This window comes from Mobula birostris, chromosome 4 (genome assembly GCF_030028105.1).
Source record: "Mobula birostris isolate sMobBir1 chromosome 4, sMobBir1.hap1, whole genome shotgun sequence".
In the NCBI taxonomy this organism is placed as follows: domain Eukaryota; kingdom Metazoa; phylum Chordata; class Chondrichthyes; order Myliobatiformes; family Myliobatidae; genus Mobula; species Mobula birostris.
In genome coordinates this window covers 191,727,566-191,751,100 of record NC_092373.1, presented here as the reverse complement: position 1 = coordinate 191,751,100, position 23,535 = coordinate 191,727,566, and the positions used below count along the sequence as shown (strand labels likewise).

Genomic DNA, 23,535 nt, shown 5'->3' with positions numbered 1-23,535 from the left:
GACAGGCAGGTGGCAGTAACTTGGATAGCCACGCCTTACAACAGTGGTGTGCAGAAGAGCTTCTCTGAATGCACAACACATGAAACCTTGCATTAGATGGGCTACAACAGCAGAAGACCACAAACATACATACCTTCTATACCTAATAATGGTGCCTGTGGGTGTATAATACTGGAGAATGGTTGAATTTAATTCAAATCATTTGTTTTCTGATTTCAAGGGGAAATTAATATGTAAACGAACAGAAATATAACATTTGTATTTAAAGTCATGGAGTCATAGAACACTACAACACAGAAACATGCCTTTTAGCCCCTCTAGTCCATGCTGAACTATTATTCGGCCTCGTTTCATCAACCTGCTCTCCTTCTATTCATGTACTTATCCAAAATTCACTCAAACGTTGAAATCCACCATTCCTCCAGCGAAGCATCCACCACTTCCGTTGGAGGCTCGTTCCACACACTCACCACCCTCTGAGTGAAGAAGTCCCCCTAATGTTCCCCTTAAACATTTCAGCTTTCACCTTTAATCCATAACCTCTAGTTCTAGTCTCACCCAACCTCAGTGGAAAAAGCCTGCTTGCATTTAGCATTTACTCTATCTATATCCCTCATAATTTTATATACCTCCATCAAATCTCCCCTCATTCTTCTACACCCTAGAGAATGAAGTCTTAAATTTCTTTCTCCTCTCACATTAACCAAGGCCACAAAAGCATTATACCAGCCGACCTGTTTGAAATTTACATTTGTTTACAGATGTAGTATTGACTCTTTTAAATTCTGACACGGGATGTCTCGGATCAGGTGCACAGTATTTTGAAGGGAGAGGGTGAACAGCTAGAAGTCTTGGTACACGTTGGTACCAATGACATAGGTAGAAAAAGGGAGGAGGTCCTGAAGAGAGAATTCAGGGAGTTAGGTCGGAATCTGAAAAGCAGGACCTCCAGGGTAGTAATCTCAGGATTGCTGCCTGTGCCATGTGCTAGCAAGTGCAAGTATTGCATGATCAAGCATATTAATGCGTGTCTGAGAGACTAGTGTAGGGGGCAGGGCTTTAGATTCCTGGACCATTGGGGCCTCTTCTGGGGGGAGGTACGACCTGTACAAAAAGGACGGGTTACACCTGAACTCAAAGGGGTCCAATATCCTGGCGGGTAGGTTTAATAGAGTTGTTAGGGAGGGTTTAAACTAATTTGGTGGGGGGATGGGAACCGGAGTGATAGGGCTGAGGAAGGGGAAAACAGAAATAAATCAAAGATAGCGTGCAACAGAGATGATAGGGAGGATAAGCAGGAGATGAGGCATAATCACAGCCAGTGAGATGAGATACAGGGCAATAGAGGCCTAGTACAGTTAAAATAGAAAGCAACAAATACCGGACTGAGAGTGTTATGTTTGAATGCATGCAGCATAAGAAATAAAATGGACAATCTTGAAATTCAGCTACAGAGTGGCAAGTACGACATTGTAGCTATCTCTGAAACGTGGGAAAAGGATGACTGCCTTTGGGAGCTGAACATCCAATGATATACGATGTATCGGAAAGATAGGTTAGTAGGCAGAGGGGTGATGTGGCTCTATGTACAAGAAATAGTAAATCATTGGAAAGCGATGACATAGGATCAGAAGGCGTAGAGTCTCTATGTGTTGAGTTAAGAGATGGCAAGGGTAAAAGGACACTAATGGCAGTTGTCTACAGGCCTCCAAACAGCAGCCAGGTTGTGGATTAAATTACAGCAGGACATAGAAAAGGTGCCACAGAAGGGCAACGTCATGATAATCATCGGGGATTTTAACATGAAAATGGATTGGGAAAACCAGGCCAGTACTTGACCTCAAGAGAGAGAATTTGTAGAATGGCTAAGGGATGGCTTTTTAGAACAGCTTATTGTTGGGTCTACTAAGGGATCGGCTGTGTTGGATTGGGTGTGGTGCAATGATCCAGGGGTGATAAGAGAGTTTAAGGTTAAGGAACCCTTAAAGAACAGTAATCACAATATAATTGAGTTCACTTTGAAATTTGAGAAGGAGGAACTAAAAGCCTTAGCCTGAGAGTGGGAAATGGGCATTGAGAGTGGGAAATGAGGTTGTATAAGGCATTGGTGAGGCCGAATCTGGAGTATTGTGTTCAGTTTTGGTCACCAAATTACAGGAAGGATATAAATAAGGTTGAAAGAGTGCAGAGAAGGTTTACAAGGATGTTGCCGGGACTTGAGAAATTCAGTTACAGAGAAAGGTTGAATAGGTTAGGACTTTCTTCCCTGGAACGTAGAAGAATGAGGGGAGATTTGATAGAGGTATATAAAATTATGATGGGTGTAGATAGAGTGAATGCAAGCAGGCTTTTTCCACTGAGGCAAGGGGAGAAAAACACCAGAGGACATGGGTTAAGTGTGAGGGGGGAAAAGTTTAAAGGGAACATTAGGGGGGGCTTCTTCACACAGAGAGTGGTGGGAGTATGGAATGAGCTGCCAGACGAGGTGGTAAATGTGGGTTCTTTTTTAACATTTAAAATAAATTGGACAGGTACATGGATGGGAGGTGTATGGAGGGATATGGTCTGTGTGCAGGTCAGTGGGACTAGGCAGAAAATGGTCCGGCACAGACAAGAAGGGCCAAAAGGCCTGTTTCTGTGCTGTAGTTTCTATGGTTTCTATGGTTCTATGGGCAGGGAGAGTGGAGTCATGGTTGGGAAAAGGGGAAGGAGAAGGAATCACCAGAGAGACATTCTATAATAATCATTAAACCGATTGATCGGAATCAAATTAGCTGGAAGTATCTTCTCCTTAGTAGGGAGGAGGGACCCACTGCTCAAATAGTGGGTATTGGCAGCTAAACTCACCATGGAGAATAAACAGGGAAGTAAACTTGTTTTTGAAGATTGGGTAGTTATAGTATTATCTCCCTTTCATGAAAGTACTTGAGGCTATTTATACCCAATAGGGCTTAAGGTCTTCACCTGAGTTTAGAACTTCATGGTCAGCAAATCCAATACCATCGCAAGTAAAGAGTCAGTACAATGTTAATGGCAAGACCCTTACCAGTGCTGATGTGCAGAGGGATCTCAGGAACCAAGTCAATAGCTGTCTGAAAGGGGCTTCAGATTGAGAGGGAGGCATAGAGCACTCTTGTCTGTATTAGTCAAGGAACTGAATTCAGGAGTCTTGAAGTTATTTTCCAGTTTTACAAAATTTTAGCTAGGCCGCATCTGCAATATTGCAAACAGTACTAGCCACCCCATTTTAGGAAGGATGTCGAGGTGTTGGAGAGGGTGCAGAAGAGGTTTACCAGGATGCTGCCTGGATTAGACAGCAAGAGATTGGGCAAACTCGGGTTGTTTTTCTGAAGTGGTGGAGGCTGAAGGGAAACCTGACAGGCTTGATAACATTACGAGAGGCAAAGAGAAAATAGGCAGCCAATGTACTGTATTTTGTCCCCCAGGATTGAAATGTCTACCACCAGAGGGCATGCATATAAGGTGAGAGGGATCCAGTCAAAGGAGATGGGCAGGGCGAGTTTGTACACTAAGTGGTGGGTGCCTGGAGTACACTGCCTGGGGTGGTGGCGGGGAGCCAAGTACAATAGAGGCTTTGAAGAGGCTCTTTAAAAGGCACATGAACGTACAAGAAACGGAAAGACACAGACATTGGGTAGGCAGAAGGATTAGTTTCGTTGTGCATTTGATTACTCATTTAATCAGCCTGGCACAACATTTTGGATTGAAGGGCTGAGGCTGTGGTGAGAGTTGAAGGAGTCCCCGAAGAAGCTGACGTCTCGACTGCAGGAGGCTGAAGGCCACCCTCAGGGTCGCTCGGCTCGCTGTCGTCTAGGGAAACAGCCTCGGCCCCGCCAAACTAGGTAATTCGTTTGTGTGGATGCTATGTGAGGTACCCCACCCCGCCCAAATAACAGACAATACACCAGATGCAATTAAATGATTTACAGTTTATAGATATTACTGGAACTATATAATTAAAAGAGAATAAAATATAAAAGGAAAATAAAAGGCGCCACACTTATCAAAGTTCAATCTCTTCGTGCACAAAACCGTTGGAGCTCAAGGACCTTCTTCTTCACCCTGTGACCCCTCGGACCACCTCGACCGGCCGCCTGGGACCAACAACGGTGGTCGACCAGACGCTCCACACGAGTCCATCTCCGTCTCCGTCTCCTCGCCGAACGTCCCGCTCGGGGTCCGACCCCGTTAGCGGACTCACAGCACCTGGTCCATCCTCTGTCTCGGTCTCCCGCCTTCTGCCCCAAAACCCCGCGCATACAGTATCTTCAAATACACCAAAACCATAACAACTATCCCAATTGGTTAATAGCACTTTCTTATCACCCTCTAAACCACAATAAGCTGCTAGCGCAAACTTTCTCAGCGTTAAAGCACAACAAAGCCGCATTCCCCAGATGAACATAACAAAAACGCCATTTTAATTAGCCTCCGCAGTAACATAAAAATCGAAACCCCCTTACATGAAGTAAAGGTTTCATTATTTTACAGTATGCTTGTTATTTGCTTTAGTTGAAAAAGCAGAATAATATTTAAACATTTGAGTTGATTAAATGGTTATGTAGGAGGCACATAAAAAGGCAAAGCAAAATCCTTTTGATTTTTTGAGCCTGCTCTGTGATTTACAGGTGAATATCTGACATAATACCAATTTCCTGATTTACCCATAAATCCCACAATCCTTTTACTGTCTAGAGACCTATTGATCTCAGCTTTGAATCCATTTAATAACTGAACATCCAAGGGTTTCAGATTTAAAGAGTTCCAAAGATACATTACCCTTCAAGGGAAGAGATTTCTGCTCATTTGAACCCTACTAGGTCTGCCCTTTCAGTTACCGCTGAAATCCCTAGGCTCTTGCACTTGCGGTAACATCCTCTTCACATTGAAGAGAGCGGCGCAGAAGCAGAGTGGTAACTGTAACATTCTACAGTGTCAGCTGTAAGATCACTGTTCAATTTCTGCTGCTGTCTCTACGGAGTTTGTATACTCTCCTCGTGACTGCGTGGGTTTCCTCCAGGTGCTCTGCTTTCCTCCCATATTCCAACGACGTGCGGGTAGGGTTAGTAAGTTGTGGGTATGCTGTGTTGGTGCTGGAAACATGGTTACACTTGTGGGCTGCCCCCAGACCATCTCAGACTGTGTTGGTCCTTGATGCAAATGATGCATTTCACTGTATGTTTTGTTGCACATGTGACAAATAAAGCCAATCTTTATCATTGCTTTAGTACAACTTCTAAAATTTTATCCAATACGATGAGGTCACCACCCATTCTTCTAAAATCCAGAGAATTTAGAACCAGCATCCAGGAATGCATCAGGAGAATTTTCACTGCACATCTCTTGGTAGCAAGTATATTCTTTTTTTTAGTCCAAGAGATCAAAACATTACAATACTCTAGTGTGGACTCATAGGACCTTACATAACTGTAGCAGGACAACTTTACTCTTGTAATGAAGCATCAAGCAATGAAGGCTAATGTACCACTTACCTTCCTAATTGCCTGCTGTGTCTGCTTGTCTGATTTTGGTAACAGACTCCCAGATCTCATATATCATAGAACAGTATAGCCTTTCAGTGCATAATGTTGTGTCAAGTCAATTAAGCTGGTATTCAGATGGCCAACTAAGCTAATCCCTTATGCCTAGCCTACACAATGTCCGTATCTCTCCATTTTCCTCACACTTAGGTGCCTATCTAAAGTACGTCTCCTAAATGTCCCTAATATATTTGCCTCCACCACCTCCCCAGGCAGTGCATTCCAGGCACTCACCACTCTGTGTAAAAAAACTTCACCCTCACATCTCCTTTGAAATTACCGCTTCTCACCTTAAATGCACGCCCTCTGGTATTAGACATTTCAATCCTGGGAAAAAGATACTTGCTGTCTGCTCTATCTATGCTTCTCATCATCATTATCATCAGGTGCCGTGCCCAGTTTGAGCTTTGTCAAGTGGATCAATTCATTGGTATTCATTTCCAGTTCTCTGGCTGCTGTCTCCATCATCATTTGTCTTTGTCTTTCTCTTGCTTTCTTCCCTTCAATCTTTCCCATAATTACCATGCATTGTAACTCCTCTTTCCTAGTCACATGTCCAATGAAGTTACGTTGCCTTTTCATGACCTCATACAGTATTTCTCTTTTTGTGTTTGCTCTGTTTATGACATCCTCATTAGATATTCGTTTCGTCCATGATATTCTTTGCATCCTCCTCAAAAACTACATCTCTGCTGCCACAAATCGTTTCCTCATGTTACTAGATATTGTCCAACATTCTGAGCCATATAACATAACTGGATAAACGTAACATTTCAGTACTCTGAGGCGGGTTGTCATGTCTAGTTTTTAGTATTGGTCAGTATACTCCTCATTCTCATAAAGGTGTCTTTTGCCATCCCTATTCTTCTTTTGATGTCCATGTCGCACCTGCCATCTGATATCACCCAGCTTCCTAAGCAGCAAAAGTTCTGTACTTGTTTTATGTCTTCCCCATTTATTCTCAGTCTGCAGATAGGACCCTCCTTCTTTTTGCATATCACCATACATTCTGTCTTTTTGCAATTGAAGGAAAGACCCATTTTGCACTTTCTTCAACAACTATATCAATTAAGTTTTATACTGTGTTTCTTGTACCTTTGTCTTTTACAAAACCACATTGTTCTTTACCTATTTCACCTTATATCTTACTTTTAGCTCTTGTCATCAAAATTCTTAGAAGTATCTTGGTGATATGACTCATTAAACTTATGGTCCTATATAATTCACATTCTATTGCTCCAGGTTTCTTAGAAAGAGTGATAAATACTGATTTTTTCATCTCTTCTGGTATTATTCCAGTTTCACAAATGTCATTGATTAAATCAGTAAGTTTTTCAATTCCATAATCTTCAAGGGCGATATTTTGTTCTATTACTAATTCATCAGGACCTGCTGCCTTTCCTTTCTTCATCTTATTTATTGTATTACGAACTTCAGATTTTAAAATACTTGGAGCTTCAATGTTTTTCTTAATTTCTGGTTTTTCGCCTCGATTGTCTTCAAACAGTTCCTGAATGTACTCAGTCCACCTGTTCATAATCTCATCTTTTTCCATGATAATTCTACCGTCCTTTGCTTTTAAACATCCACCTGAAGAACAGAGGAGCTTTTTACCAGTAATATTCTTGATTTGTTGATGTAACCATTTTGGATCAGTAATAGGGATTCTTTCTATTTGCTCACATTCCTGGTTTAATCATTCTTCTTTGGCTTTTTGACATAAGCTTTTAACTTTTTTATCGAAGGATTTATATTCTATAGGATTTGCTTTCTTCTGTCTCCTTTCTTCCATTAGATTTTTGATTTCATCTGTCATCCATTTATTCTTTGTGTTTTTTTCTTTTTTAGGAATCACTGACATTGCTGATTCTACCAAGGCACCCTTTAGAGAGTTAAATTTCATTTCTACATGATTGCTATCACCTTCAACAGATTCTATTTCTAGACTTTGAAATCTATTCCTTACTTCAACTGTAAATTTTTGTCTTAAGTTATCTTTTTTAATTAATTGCAAGTAATCAAGGGATTATTCAGTTTTTTGCTTCTTTAATTTTTTTTTAAAGTTTTACTTTTACATGACATACTACTGGGTTATGGTCACTATTACAGTCTGCACCTGGATATGTTTTGCATTGAGTCACTGGGTTTCTAAATCTTTGGTTTATAGTAATAAAGTCAATTTGATTTCTAGTGTTATCACCTGGACTTTTCCAGGTTCATAAGCGTCTTGGATGGCTTTTAAAGTTGGTATTCACAATGACCTGATTATTCATCTTGCACATATTCTACCCATTTCTCACCTCTTTCATTTCTTTCCCTAGTCCAAATTTTCCTATGGTATTTCCATAAGCATCTTGTCCTACTTTAGCATTTTGATCTCCCATGACAATAACAATATCTTGAGATTTACATTCATTCTTTGCTTGTTCAAGCTCTTCATAGAATTTATCTATATCCTCATTTGTTCCATCCATTGTTGGTGCATATACCTGTGTAATTGCTAAATCAAATGGTTGTCCTCTGAATCTAACAAGGAGCACTCTTTCTGATATTGCCCAATGTCCTAAGACATTTTTTGCCATGTTTTCATCCATAAGAATTCCTACTCCATTAGTATGGGATGTTCTAGAAGAATAAATTAGTGTTTTATTTCTATTCTTACATGTTCCAGCACCTATCCAACGAACTTCACTAATTCCCATGATGGATCTTTAGTCTTTCCATTTCATTTATCACATTGTCCAATCTTTCTGCTTGATATAGGGTTCTTACATTCCAAATGGCAATAATTTTCTTTTGTGTTACTTGAATATTATGAGCAGTAGCTTGATAATGGTCAGGGATCCCTTGCTGACCAGAATCAATCCCACAGAGCGAAGCATCTTCAGAATTGTCTTGAAGATCCTCTTGACGCTGTAGTTGTGTGATACATTTTGTGAGTTTGACCATGGTTTTCTTAGCAAATAGATTCTAGGAAACCTAGTATCTAGCAACAGTGGTTTGCTATTGCCTGCCGTTGGACGAACTAAAGAAATCACCATTTCTCTTCTTGAATGTTCATCCGCCGGTACTATAGCCGTTGACATTTGAAGTCCTAGCTCATCCACCTTCTCTGTCATAAGTTCAGTTACTGAGCCTGCCGGATCTGCTGTTGGCCTTTGCTCATATCCTGAGCAGGAACCCTTGCGGGTGCTACCGTTCCGGGTCAGAGCGGCCCTGGGAGCAATGAATGACTAAGGGGTAACTCCACTTTCCCCAAAGCTCTGAAAGCCCCCAATCAGAGCCTCAACACTGGTTGCAGTTTGGAGTCATGCCTAGGACCATTATGCTTCTCATGATCTTATAATGCTCTATCAGATCTCCCCTCAGCTCCAGCGAAAACAACCTATGTTTGATCTCCTTGAATATGAACACTTCCCAATTTCTCATCAATTAAATTTCTCAGAAATTCAGTTTTTATGAAGTGGATTTTCTCTGATTGTACTCAAGAAGTGCTATGGGCCCTTTGTTGTCTGCATGCCCTTACTTAAGGGCAAAGGGCCCATAGCACTTCTTGAGTACAATCAGAGAAAATCCACTTCATAAAAACTGAATTTCTGCATTCTTACTACACTCCACTTCATAAAAACTGAATTTTGCATTCTTACTACACTCCTACTTATGTCATCAGCAAACTTGACAATGTTTTGTTTGGTCCCAAGTGATCTTACCTTACATACCAACCTACTCTCTGGGACATTATCAAAGGCTTTGCGGACAATCTATAGGCCTATTGTGCCACCCTCAGGCTGGAGGAACAACCCCTTATATTCCGTCTGGGTGGCCTCCAACCTGATGGCATGAACATCAATTTCTTCATCTGATATATAAAAAAACCCCTGCTCCTCCACAATTCTTCTATTCTCCACTCTGGCCTCTGGTCTCTTCTCATGACTATCAGCTCTACCGGTGCCCCTCCTCCTTCCATTTCCCCTGTGGTTCACTCTCCTCTCCGACCGGATTCATTCCCCTCCAGCCCTTGTCCTTTCCCACCCGCCTGGCTTCACCTATCACCTTCTAGGCTTCCTCCTTCCCCTCTGCCCATCTTTTTATTCTGGTGTCTTCCCCTTCCTTTCCAGTCCCGAAGAAGGACCTCGGCCTGAAACGTTGAAATGATGCTGCCTGACCTGCTGAGTTCCTCCAGCATTTTGATAATGTTGCTTTGGATTTCTTGTGTTTATAAAAAATCTCTGTCAGGATCCTTGCATTTTTCTGCTATAAAGGGATATAAGCCGAAGACAAACAAATGAGACTAGATCAGGTAGACATCTGGGTCAGCATGGCTATGTTGTTTATTCTATGGTGGTACACTCAGTAGTCACTTTACTAGGTACAGTGGAACATGGACAAATTAATCAATCTGGTTTGGGACCATCCAGGATTGCTGTCACAATGATACAAAACTAACTTCACTGAAGACATCTGATTTGATGTAGGCCAGTTGAGACAGCTCCATTGTCTTACATATGGATGATGCAGATGAGAAAATCTCAAGGTCATGTCAATTTACAGTGGTTATAAAAAAGTATTCACTCCCCTACCCCCACCCCCCCGGAAGGGGGGGTGGGGGTGGGGGCGTTACTGGAAGTTTGAGAAATTGATGTTCCCCTGGTGTACAGTTACGTCACTCATCAAGAAATGGAAAGAATACGGTACAGCTGTAAATCTGCCAACAGCAGGCCATCCTCAAAAACTGAGTGACCGTGTAAGCAGGGGACTAGAGAGGGAGATCACCAAGAGACCTTTGACAACTCTGGGGAGTTACAAGCTTCAGTGGCTGAGCTGGGAGAGACTTCGCATGCAACAGCGGTCGTGCAGATGCTTCGCCAGACACAGCTTTATGGGAGAGTGGCAAACAGAAAGCCACTGTTGAAAATAACTCACGTGAAATCTCAGTGAGTTAGCCAGCAGGAAGAGGGTTCTGTGGTCTGATGAAACCAAAGTTAAGCTTCTTGGCCATCAGACCAAACACCGCATAACATCAAAAGGACACCATCCCTACTGTGAATCGTGGTGGTGGCTGCATCATGTTGTGGGGATGTTTCACTGCAGCAGGCCCTGGAAGGCTTGTGAAGGTACAGGGTAAAATTAATGCAGAAAAAATACAGGGAAATCCTGGAGGAAAACCTAATCCAGTCTGCAAGAGAACTCCAATTTGGGAGAAGATTTGTTTTCCAGCAAGACAATGACCCCAAGCATAAAGCCAAAGCTACACAGGAATGGTTTTAAAAAAAACAAAGTTAATGTTCTGGAGTGCAGATCGGGTCCAGATCTCAATCCAATTGAGAATTTGTGGCTGGACTTGGAAAAGGCTGTTCACTCATGATTCCTCCCCCCACCCCATGCAATCTGACAGAGTTTGAGCAGTTTTGTAAAGAAGAATGAGGAAAAATTGCAGTGTCCAGATGTGCAAAGCTGATAGAGACCTATCCCCACAGACTTAAGGATGTAATTGCTGCCAAAGGTGCATCTACTAAATACTGACTTGAAGGGGGTGAATACTTATGTAATCAATTATTTTGTGTTTTATATTTGTAATGTTACGTACCCCGTAACTGGGTTGCCAAACCAGCAGAAATGGACCACTTAGTTGGAGTCTGGTTAACAGAAACTAATAAAGTTTTATTAAAGAAATAAGTAACACAATACTCTAATCGTATGGATATAAATGCAACAGGTTAGCAATGATAAAACACACATGTACACAGAACTAGGGTAATAGGAATCAATCAAGCTCTATCGCAGTCTAGGGGTAAAATGATCAGTCTCAAGTGACGCAGAGTTCAGTTCAGTTCAGTACAGTTCGCAGTAATCGCTGTGGTGCCATTGGAGAGAGATAATATGAAAATCTGATTCAGACAGACCTTTGTTAGCAGTTAGCTTTCGGGCGAACCCTTTTAATGTCTTCTGTGGTCACTGACTGTGACCCTTCCGTTCCGGATACGACCGTTCTTCCGCGGTGAACCCGGCACCCAGGCAAGGGCGGACACACACACCAGGTTCCCGCCGATCGTACCTTTTCACCCTGTGCATCTATGGTCGGTTCCCGCGACCAGACCTCCAAACTCCCACCAACTTGTGGGGGCACACCGCTCTTCCAGGGTCTCGTTATCTCATGATCTCGTGGTGTGTGTCATGCCTTAGCGAACCTGTTCTTTTTATCCCCCTGCAGGGGTATCGCCTGTCCATCAAACTTCAAACAGTTCAGGTTCAAAGCAACTGGTCTGTCAATACTCAGACTGGTGTCTCTTTTCGTTATCTCTCTCTCCTCTCTCATTAACATTTTGAACGTTTCTCCATTTGTCTCCCTTATCTTTCTCATCAGCATCAATCTTCTGATAACTTGGTTTGTCGTCACAGTAATTAATTTAGATCACTTTGTGGAAATCTGTTTGCAGTTTGACACAAAAGAGTCTTTTTCTGTTGATCAGTGTCAAATAAGCCAAATTAAATCCACTGTGATTCAATGTTGTAAAACAATTAAACATGAAAACTTCTGGGGAGAGGGGTGTTAATACTTTTTATAGGCACTGTACAAACTATATCTCATGTATTCTGTCAGCAAGTCTGTTTGTGGCATAGCTGTGCTTTTAGTTTCAAAACTGATAACTGCCTGTAGTTCACAATTGAATAGTTTCTGCTTATTGTTTGTATTCGTATCTGTTCTGCATATAATTCCTGAAGGATCTCCCATGTCTAATAATCCCTTATACTGGGCCTGGCTCAAGTATAAACAATCAATTATCTAATGGGGTTTTTTTTTCAGAAAAATAAAGATCCAGTAGCTTTTGTTACAGTTTTCTCACATGTTGATCCTCCAGGCTCTTCATTCATTCAATTCCTTTAAAAGTGCTGGTTAGGCGAACGTTGTGGGAATGTTACACTCAGTGACCACTTTATTAGGTACAGGAATTACCTAATAAAGTGGCCACTGAGTGTACTATATGTTCGAGGTTTTCTGCTGCTGTAGCCCATCTACTTCAACATCCAACGTGTTCTTCAGTACACCACTGTTGTAATGTGTGGTTATTTGAGTTACTGTCACCTTCTTGCCAGCTTGAACCAGTCTGACCATTCTCCTCTGACCTCTCTCATTAACAAGGTGTTTTCATCTACAGAACTGCTGCTCACTGGGTGTTTTCTGTTTTTTGCACTGTTCTCTGTAAACTCTGGAGACCGTTGTGTGTGAAAATCCCAGGAGGTCAGCAGTTTCTGAGAGACTTAAACCACCCCGCCTGGCACCAACAATCATTCCATGGTAAAAGTCGCTTAGATCTCATGACTGGCTGATTAGATATGTGCGTTAACAAGCAGGTGAGCAGGTTGAACTAATAAAGTGTCTACCGAGTGTACGTTGGTGCTGGAGTGTGTGGCTGCCCCCAGCACATCCTTGCATTGTGTTGCTTATTAACGCAAATGATGCATTTCATTGTATGTTTTGATGTACATGTGGTAAATAAATGAATAAGAATCTGTTAACATTGTCTTCTCATCTTTCCGTATATATCCCTCTGCATCTGTAATGTCCATCCACTGCATTATTTACTTACTGATTGGAGATATAGCATTGGACAGGCCCTTCCGGCCCTTCAAGCCATGCTGCCCAGCAATCACCCAATTTAATCCTAGGCCTGATCACAGGACAATTTACTATAACCTACCAACCAGTACATCTTTGGACTGTGGGAGCAAACCAGAGCACCCAAAGGAAACCCACATGGTCATGGGGAGAACATGCCCATGCCGAGGCAGATTAATAGGTTGGCACAGACTAGATGGGCTGAAGGGCCTGTTTCTGTGCTGTGTTCTATGAGTCTCTGCCCAGCTGGTGCGGCCTTTTATTGAGCCTAGTATGGATTATTGTTATTCTGTTATGGATTTATTGTCTATGCCTGCAAGAAAATGAATCTCAGGGTTGAATATGGTGACATATATGTACTTTGAGAATAAATTAATTTTGAACTTTGACTCTATGACTCTAACGTGGAATTGGGCAGCATGGTAGTATCATGCTTTACAGCACCAGCCACCCAGGTTCATTTCCAGTCGCTCCCTGTAAGGAGTTTGCACGTTCTTCCTGTGACTGTGTGGGTTTCCTCCGGGTACTCTGGTTACCTACCACATGCAGGTTAATAGGTCAATTGTTCACATGGGTGTGATTGGGCAGCACGGGCTCGTCGGGCCAGAAGGAGGGTCTGTTATCGTTCTGTATCTCTAATAGTAAACTCTCTGTGTCCCTTGGGTGTGATTATTATATTAGGACCTTGCCCCACACTGCTGCTTAAGAAGAGACCAGTCCTTCTCCATTCTCCTCTCTCAAGCCTCATAGCAAATGGCTGCCTCTCTCCAGCTGCCGCACTTTGATGGATAAGGACATCTGATTTCCAAAAATAAAACCCTTGGCTCCAGCCTCCTTCCCCAGAGCAGGGGAAGAGACAAAACATCCATTATTCCAGGATTTATAAAATCCCTCAGGAAAATGTTACTCCTTCTGATATGTTTTAGTAAGATCCCACCCCTGTGGTTATACCAGTGCAGCCATTATAACCTGATGCAGCATGTAGTGTTTGACAGGTTGCACTTCCCCCCTGTCCTCCGTGCACCCCCTCACCATTTGACTTGGTCCAGCCTGACTGAGGCAGACCATTTATAGAAGCTCGGTTTCAGGCATCCGAACGGTGTCAAGATAACTGCAGATTAGTCACTAAGGTTAAAGTCTGTCCTGTCACACGCAGCCTCCCTCATTCCCTCAAATGACGATGGGTGACATGGATAAAGCAGAAGTCTTCGACACGGAGAGCAAGGGAAGGGGTCTGAAGACGAAGCAAGAAGTTTGGAGTGGGGATGTGGTCTTTGCTGAGCCAGCGTATGCTGCGGTCGTGTTTGACAAGTGAGTCAATGCGCCTGCTTACTGTACAGCGCAAACCAATGCATATTGCTCCATTGTAGGTGGTAAATTCTGTCTGGGTGGTCCCTAGTAAACTTGTTTCTGGAAGGCAGCAGTCAGGCAGTTTCCCATTGATGCTTTAATGACTAAGTTACTTTGCGCTGAGAGCTTTACCCTCTCCTGCTATTTTCGGTACTGCTCTGCGTAAGGAGGGTTCCTCAGATTGATTGCATCTACAACTGTCCCCCAGGACGGTGCACGGGTCTGTGAGGACACAGGTGAACTACAGGTCTCAGTAACTGCACGTGGCAATTTTTGCAAAGTGGAATACAGATGTGAGCTCTGCTAACGTTGTGCAGAATCCCTAAATAAGTGCCTTTCTGAGGCTTGCTATGAGGGTGCACGGAGATGGCATTCGTCCCTGCTTGTCTGCTTGCCCCTGTTATGGCATGTGCTGGAGAATTCCGGGCCTCCAACTGGGCAACGTGGACTGCCAATGGAGCTCTGGTTGCGACAGCTTTGATGTTAAGGAGAACTTGGTGATTGTTGGCTTTTTATTTCTTCGTGGGACATAGTTAGCACTGACAAGCCAACAACTGTTGACCATCCCTAACTGCTGAATTGAACGGCTTACACGGCCATTTTGGGAAGTAGTTAAAAGTCATCTGCATTGTGACAGAAAGATCAGACCACGTTGGCAGAAAGTTTCATAGCCACAAAGTAATTTACACAGAAACAGATCCCTCAGCTCAATGTGTTGACCATCACATTAATCTTCCAGCTATCCCATTTTATTAGCGTTAGAGAATCACAGATTACGGAATCAGACCCTTCGGCCCAAATTCATGCTACTAATCCCACTTGCCTGCATTAATCCTATATCCCTTTATAACCTGTTCATTCAAGTACCTGCCCAGATGTCTCTTAAATGTTACCATTCCTACCTCCATAACCTCCTCTGGCAGCTCATTCCGGATACCAACTACTCTGCGTGAAAATATTAGTATCTTTAAACCTTCTCCCTCTCACATTAAAACTATGCCCTTCAATTTTAAACCCCTCTACCATAGGAAAGAGACACTGGCTACCTACCCTGTCTTGGCCTCCCATAATCTTACTTTCCTCTATTATGTCATCTTTCAACCTCCTTCGCTGGAAGGAAAACAGACCCAGCCTTTCCAAACTCTCCTTAAAACTCAAGCCCTCCAATCCAGGTAATATCCGGAACATAGAACACTACAGCATAGTACAGGCCCTTCAGCCCACAATGTTGTGCCGACCCTTTAACCTGCTCTAAGATTAATCAAACCCTTCCCTGCCACACAGCCTTCCATTTTTTAATTTCATCCATGTGTCGCTCTCCCTAACTTAATCACATCCTGTCTCTCTTGTGGGACCAGAGCTGCAAATAAAGTTCTAGCCCATGTCCTAGCTAACCAACCACCTTGTACTTATCTTCTCTGCTTTGGCTTATAACACTTTACTGATTTTGTCCACTTGTATGGATAGTTTCTTTTTTTTCTGGCGTGTGCCTGCATGCGTGTGAGTCTGTGCGCCTGGGTCTGTGTGTCTGTGCGTGCGTCCATGACGATGGATTTTTCATGGCTTTTTCCAAGGCGCAGAGTGGGAGACAGAGACTGTGTAGCACACCACTCCCCACACAGACATTTTCGCAGCATTTTCCCTTTGTTTTACAAGGTCAAGTCACGATCTCAACACTCAACCCAACACGGATGGAAAGCATGCTCGGGGCAGACCCGACCAGTTTCGAACCCAGGAACTTCCACTCCCGGGTCCGGCGCCGATGTCGTTGCGCCACCAGCCGGCCCTGTATGGATAGTTTCAGTGATCCATGAATTCTAAATAGCTTTCTATTTATAGAATATCAGCTTGCCTTGGTGCATCTCCCAGAATGCAAGGATCACAACTCACTGGATAAAATCCATTTGAAACTCTTCTGTTGCTTTCATCTTATGCTTCTGTGTTCAGTAAGAATTAAGTAACTCTCCTCTCACCAGGGCTCATATACAAACTCGACTCTTTAGCTACCTTTGCCAACGGCCACGTGACTTGGCGGTGAGAGGGCCACCTTTCATAAACAACATATGATTTGGGGTTCAACCAAACAGGAATATCGTGATGTTCCAATTAAAGGAACCTCAATTTGAGTGAATGCTGTGTAAATACTGCCCATACACAGTTATCCATTGGCAAGAAATAACAGATTGTACACCACATAAAATTATAAAGTATATTTACCCATTTCAGCTTTATCAAACAGTTAATCGGAAAAAGGAAATAAAAGAAGATATAAGGACCCATTACAGTTAAACCATTCCAATATGCACATAATGTTGGAGCTCATACTGGAGTCACAAGTGGTGTATCTCTTTATTCTTGAGCTGGACCCATAGTCTGCTACATTCTGAACTTCCCTTGAAGTCCATCTCGAATGAACTGGCTCTCTCTCAGGAGTGTTCGCCCTTCCTCCTTGGAGCCATTCATAAGACCATAAGACAAAGGAGCAGAAGTAGGCCATTCGGCCCATCGAGTCTGCTCCGCCATTTTATCATGAGCTGATCCATTTTATCCTATTTAGTCCCACTGCCTCGCCTTCTCACCATAACCTTTGATGCCTTGGGTGCTCAGGTACCTATCAATCTCTGCCTTAAATACACCCAATGACTTGGCCTCTACTGCTGCCCGTGGCAACAAATTCCATAGATTCACCACCCTCTGACTGAAAAAATTTCTTCGCATTTCTGTTCTGAAAGGGCGCCCTTCAATCCTGAAGTCATGCCCTCTCATACTAGACTCCCTCATCATGGGAAACAACTTTGCCACATCCACTCTGTCCATGCCTTTCAACATTCGAAATGTTTCTATGAGGTCTCCCCTCATTCTTCTAAACTCCAAGGAATACAGTCCAAGAGCGGACAAACGTTCCTCATATGCTAACACTCTCATTCCCGGAATCATTCTAGTGAATCTTCTCTGTACCCTCTCCAACGTCAGCACATCCTTTCTTAAATAAAGAGACCAAAACTACTCACAGTACTCCAAGTGAGGTCTCACCAGCGCCTTATAGCGCCTCAACATCACATCCCTGCTCCTATACTCTACTCCTCTAGAAATGAATGCCAACATTGCATTCGCCTTCTTCACTACTGACTCAACCTGGAGGTTAACTTTAAGGGAATCCTGTACAAGGACTCCCAAGTCCTGTTGCATCTCAGAACTTTGAATTCTTTCCCTATTTAAATAATAGTCTGCCTATTTATTTTTTCTGCCAAAGTGCATAACCATACACTTTCCAACATTGTACTTCATTTGCCACTTCTCTGCCCATTCTTCCAATCTATCCAAGTCTCTCTGCAGACTCTCCGTTTCCTCAGCACTACCGGCCCCTCCACCTATCTTCGTATCGTCAGCAAACTTAGCCACAAAGCCATCTATTCCATAATCCAAATCGTTGATGTACAATGTAAAAAGAAGCGGCCCCAACACTGATCCCTGTGGAGCACCACTGGTAACCGGCAGCCAACCAGAATAGGATCCCTTTATTCCCACTCTCTGTTTCCTGCCAATCAGCCAACGCTCTATCCACATATGTAACTTTCCCGTAATTCCATGGGCTCTTATCTTGTTAAGTAGCCTCATGTGTGGCACCTTGTCAAAGGCTTTCTGAAAATCCAAATATACAACATCCACTGCATCTCCCTTGTCTAGCCTACTGGTAATTTCCTCAAAAAATTGTAATAGGTTTGTCAGGCAGGATTTTCCTTTAAGGAATCCATGCTGAGTTCAGCCTATCTTGTCATATGCCTCCAGGTACTCTGTAACCTCATCCTTGACAATCGACTCCAACAACTTCCCAACCACCGACGTCAAGCTAACAGGTCTATAATTTCCTTTTTGCTTCCTTGCCCCCTTCTTAAATAGCGGAGTGACATTTGCAATCTTCCAGTCTTCCGGAACCATACCAGAATCTATCGACTTTTGAAAGATCATCGCTAATGCCGCCACAATCTCCACAGCTACTTCCTTCAGAACACGAGGGTGCATTCCACCTGGTCCAGGAGATTTATTGACCTTTAGCCTATTCAGCTTCCTGAGTACTTTCTCTGTCGTAATTGTGACTACGCACACTTCTCTTCCCTGCCACCCTTGAGTGTCCAGTATCCAGCTGTCTTCCTCAGCGAAGACTGATGCAAAATACTTGTTCAGTTCCTCTGCCATCTCCTCATCTCCCATTACAATTTCTCCAGTATCATTTTCTATCGGTCCTATATCTACTCTCATCTGTCTTTTACTCTTTATATACTTGAAAAAGCTTTTAGTATCCTCTTTGATATTATTTGCTAGTTTCCTTTCATAGTTAATCTTTTCTCTCTTAATGACCTTCTTGGTTTCCTTTTGTAAGGTTTTAAAAACTTCCCAATCCTCTGTCTTCCCACTAATTTTTGCTTCCTTGTATGCCCTCTCCTTTGCTTTAACTTTGGCTTTGACTTCTCTTGTCAACCACGGTTACATCCTTTTTCCACTCAAGAATTTCTTCTTTTTTGGAATATACCTGTCTTGCACGTTCCTCATTTCTCACATAAACTCCAGCCACTGCTGCTCTGCCATCTTTCCCGCCAGTGTCCCTTTCCAGTCAACTTTGGCCAGTTCCTCTCTCATACCACTGTAATTTCCTTTACTCCACTGAACCACCGACACATCAGATTTCGGCTTCTGTTTTTCTAATTTCACAGTGAACTCAATCATGTTATGATCACTGCCTCCTAAGGGTTCCTTCACCTCAATCTCTCCAATCACCTCTGGTTCATTACACAATACCCAATCCAGTACAGCCGATCCCCTAGTGGGCTCAACAACAAGCTGTTCTAAAAAGCCATCTCGCAGACATTCTACAAATCCTGTCTCTTGAGATCCAGTGCTGACCTGATTTTTCCAATCTACTCACATGTTAAAATCCCCCACAATTATCATAACACTGCCTTTCTGACAAGCCTTTTCTATTTCCAGTTGTAATTTGTAGTCCACATCCCTGCAGCTGGTTGGAGGCCTATAAATAACTGCCATCAGGGTCCTTTTACCCCTGCTATTCCTTAGCTCAACCCATAAAGATTCTGCACCTTCCGATCCTATATCACCTCTTTCTAATGATTTAATATCATTTCTTACCAATAAAGCCACGCCTCCCCCTCTGCCTACCTTCTTATCCTTCCGATACATCTGCATCTGCACAAAGCACTTCTTGCCACGGGGACTCTCCTTCTAATTGCATTCTGCTGCATCTTCCCTTGAATCCCGCTCCACAGCTCCCGCTAAAAGACCCCAAACCAGACCGTCTGTCACAACCTCTCTCCGCCCAGCTCTCTCTGGAATTTTCTCCCGATCTCATCCATAGCAGTAGAAATTGTAACCAGGGTGTTACATGTATAAAGCTACCTTCTGTCTAATCTGCCAGCTGCTTTATTGTGCCTTCTCTTTATGGGAGTCTAAAAGCGGAAGGCATGGGTTTAAGATGAGGAAAGACCTTGGAGGCAGGATTTTCACATAGAAGTCAGTGGATATGTGGAAAAAGAAGCCAGAGATATTGGTAGAGTCAAGTATAATTACAACTTAAAAATACATTCAGACAGGTTAAAAGTTCAGGAAGGCACCTTGATAAGTATAGACAAATTAGACGAAACGGCTTGTTTCTGTGCTGTATAACCCCAGGACTAAATCTCCAGGGCTTGATGGGATGTTTCCTAGAATGTTAAAGGGAGCAAGGGAGGAGATAACTGGCGCTCTGACAGATACTGTTGCATCTGTGTTGGACACACGTGAGATACCAGAAGACTAGAAAAAAAATCAAATCAGAATCAAAGTAAATTTGTTATCAAAAGTATATTTATGTGACTATATGCTATCTTGAGATTCATTTTCTGTTATCCTTTAGTTTCATAAATGGCCATAGGGGATACCCTGAATATGAGGGGTGATTGATAAGTTCATGGCCTAAGGTAGAAGGAGTCAATTTTAGAAAACCTAGCACATTTATTTTTCAACATAGTCCCCTCCTACATGTACACACTTAGCCCAGCAGTTGTGGAGCATACGGATCCCTTCTTTGTAGAAATTGGCATCTTGGACCTCCAGGAAGTGTCCACAGCAGGGGTGATCGATAAGTTTATGGCCTAAGGTAGAAGGAGGTGCGTTATACAGCTCCTATTACATGCATGTGCAGTTCAACTCTTTGAGTGATTATGCAGAAAGCTTGAAGTAATAACTCATCTCCTATTTTTCTTTCTTCCTGGAGGTCCAAGACGCTGACTTCTACAAGGAAGGAATCCGTATGCTCCACGACCGCTGGACTAAGTGTGTAAATGTAGGAGGAGACTATGTTGAGAAATAAATGTGCTAGGTTGTCTAAAATTGACTCCTTCTACCTTAGGCCACAAACTTATCAATCACCGCTCATACATCTGCAAACTTGTAGATGGAGTTAGAACGGAGTCTTGCCATGCAATCAAACGTGCACAGGGTGTAGAATAGAATGCAATCTTCTGCAGTGCCAGTGTGGAGGATAACTGTGTTGGGGATGCCAGTACTGATTGTGGTCTGTTGGTCAGGAAGACAAGGATTCAGTCGCAAAGGGAGATGTTGAGTCCTAGATCTAGGAGTGCGGAGATGAGTTTGCTTGGAATTATGGTATTGAAGACAGATCTGTAGTCAATAAATAGCAGTCTGAATTATTCAATTATCAAAACCATAATCACTACAGTTTAACAGCACTATGATCACATTGATCACTTTGCACAAAAATTTATTTTGTTTTTTTTTGCTCTAATTGTGTTCATTCTTGTAAAAATTTGGTATCATTTATGTTTAATTTATAGTTGTGAATACTGCAGAAATGATTCTACATACCTGTGACAGTGGTATAAATAAGTTTTTCATTGCAATAAACTTGACTATGACTTTTATCATAAGTTTTTCATTGCAATAAACTTGACTATGACTTTTATCTTTAGATCTGAATTATTTCCCTTTGTTATCAGATTATAGAATCATTCCATTACCAAGAACAGAACCTAAGGAAGATTGTTTTAAAAGTTGCAATGACAGTTGTTGTTCTTATTGTTGAGTGCCATGGTGTCATCATTGATTCATGGATAGTGTAGTTGTCCATAGGGTTTTCATGGCAAGGTACAGAAGTAGATTGCCGGGCCTTTCTTACGCACAGATACTGCTGCTACCCAGGTTGGGACCCAGCCGGATTTGAACCCAGGACCATCTGCTTCAAAGTCCAGTGCTGATGCGACTGCACCACCGGCCAGCCTGAATGACAGTTATTACTCATCAGGCTCTTAAGCCAGAGAGGATAACTTCACTCAACCTCACTCGCCTCATCACTGAAATCTTTCCACGACCTATGGACTCACTTTAAAGGGTTCTTCATCTCATGTTCTTGAAGTATATTGCTTATTTATTTATTAATAATATTATTTTTTTCTCTCAGCTCAAGCTGGTAAAACCTGAGGTACGAGCATAGTCAAGCACATTCATTTGTTAATTGCTAGGAACTTTCAGATTATTCTAGAGGTGGTTACTATTGTGGGTTTCTGAAGATTTACATAGATATTACTGTGTAGCCCTAATTGTTTGATGCTATTGTGTAGTGACTTTGGGATGATAACAGTTGTAGATATTCCTATTGGAACAATGTATACCCTGTTCATGTTCCAACGTCTTTCAATTTCCTCTTTTAATTCAGCATATTTCTGGTTTGTCCCCTTATTGACTTCCGTATTTTCGATTACGATTATTATTAGTTCTTTTTTCTTCTTTCTTTTTCTATTTGCACATTTTGTTGTTTATGCACACTGGTTGTTGTCCATCCTGTTGCATGCAGTTTTTCATTGATTCTAATGTGTTTCTTACATTTACTGCGATTCCCTGCAAAAAATGAATGTCAGGGTTATCTATGGTGACTATTGTACTTTGATAATAAAGTTACTTCAAACTTTGAAGAAGCCATGAATGATAAGTCATTGGTTTCTATTCTTACTGAAGTTTGCTGACCTCAGAATCCATCCTTGGTCAATAGCAACAAGTAATTGTGTAATGACACCAGCACCAGAGCTCATTTTGCTGAGACAGTACAAAATGAATCTTGGAGGCAGAGTAAATGTAGATCTGCTATGATCTTTGAATCCATAAGTCAAATTGGATATAGTTCAATTAAGGAGCACTCTTTGTATTATGCAGGCCCAATTGACTATAGTGCAATTTTGATCCTGAAATAGAGAACCAGTTAAGGAGGTGCTTTGGAAACTGACAAGCAGGAAAGATAGTATACTGGATAAAAGACAGTCTTGAGTGGAGAAAACCTGTTATCATTTAACCTCCCAGTAGTAATCAGACATCTTTGTCTCGAAAGAACACAGGCTGCCAGTTTCTCCACGGGAAATTGACCAGCACTTCTACTGATATTTGTACAATGAGACTCTATTAAATAAAGTATGACGTTAAGTAACGAAATTAGCTGAGAGTTATTAAGTACACTTTTATCTATGAAAATCCTGTGAGGACAAATAAAGTTACGATTACAAATCTGAACGCCCATGCCCCTAACCCTTTTTTCACAATGCCACGGTTGTTTTTATAACATGATGTTCTGTTACATGAGGTTTCAGCTTCATCTTCAAAGTTCAAAGTTCAGAGTAAATTTTATTATCAAAGTACATATATGTCATCATATACAATCCTAAGATTCATTTTCTTGAGGGCATTCTCACCAAATCCATAGAATAATAACAGTAATATGTATGAGGAGGTGAGTGAGCATGCTGATGTGTGTCTGACTGATATGAGTGTGTGTTTGTGGGTGTGTTGGCATGCGATTGTGTTTAGGTGTTAGTGGTGAGTGTGTGTGCATGCATGAAAGAAAAATGGAGGGCTATGTGGGAGGAAAGTATTAGATTGATCTTGGAGTAGATTAAAGGGTCGGCACAACATCATGGGCTGAAGGGCCTGTATGGTACTGTGTTCTGC

The 23,535-nt window shown here is 42.2% G+C and overlaps 1 protein-coding gene across 2 annotated transcripts in view; it reads left to right on the top strand.

The window, feature by feature from the left end:
- Positions 1-14,285: 14,285 nt before the first annotated feature.
- smyd1b (SET and MYND domain containing 1b) overlaps positions 14,286-23,535 on the top strand; it is an 86,807-nt gene continuing 77,557 nt past the window's right edge. For both annotated transcript variants that reach the window (XM_072256710.1, XM_072256709.1), the window contains exon 1: positions 14,286-14,490. In XM_072256710.1, coding sequence (XP_072112811.1) covers positions 14,354-14,490 — 137 coding nt within the window. In that variant the 5' untranslated portion in view covers positions 14,286-14,353. The remainder of the gene's footprint in view (positions 14,491-23,535) is intronic.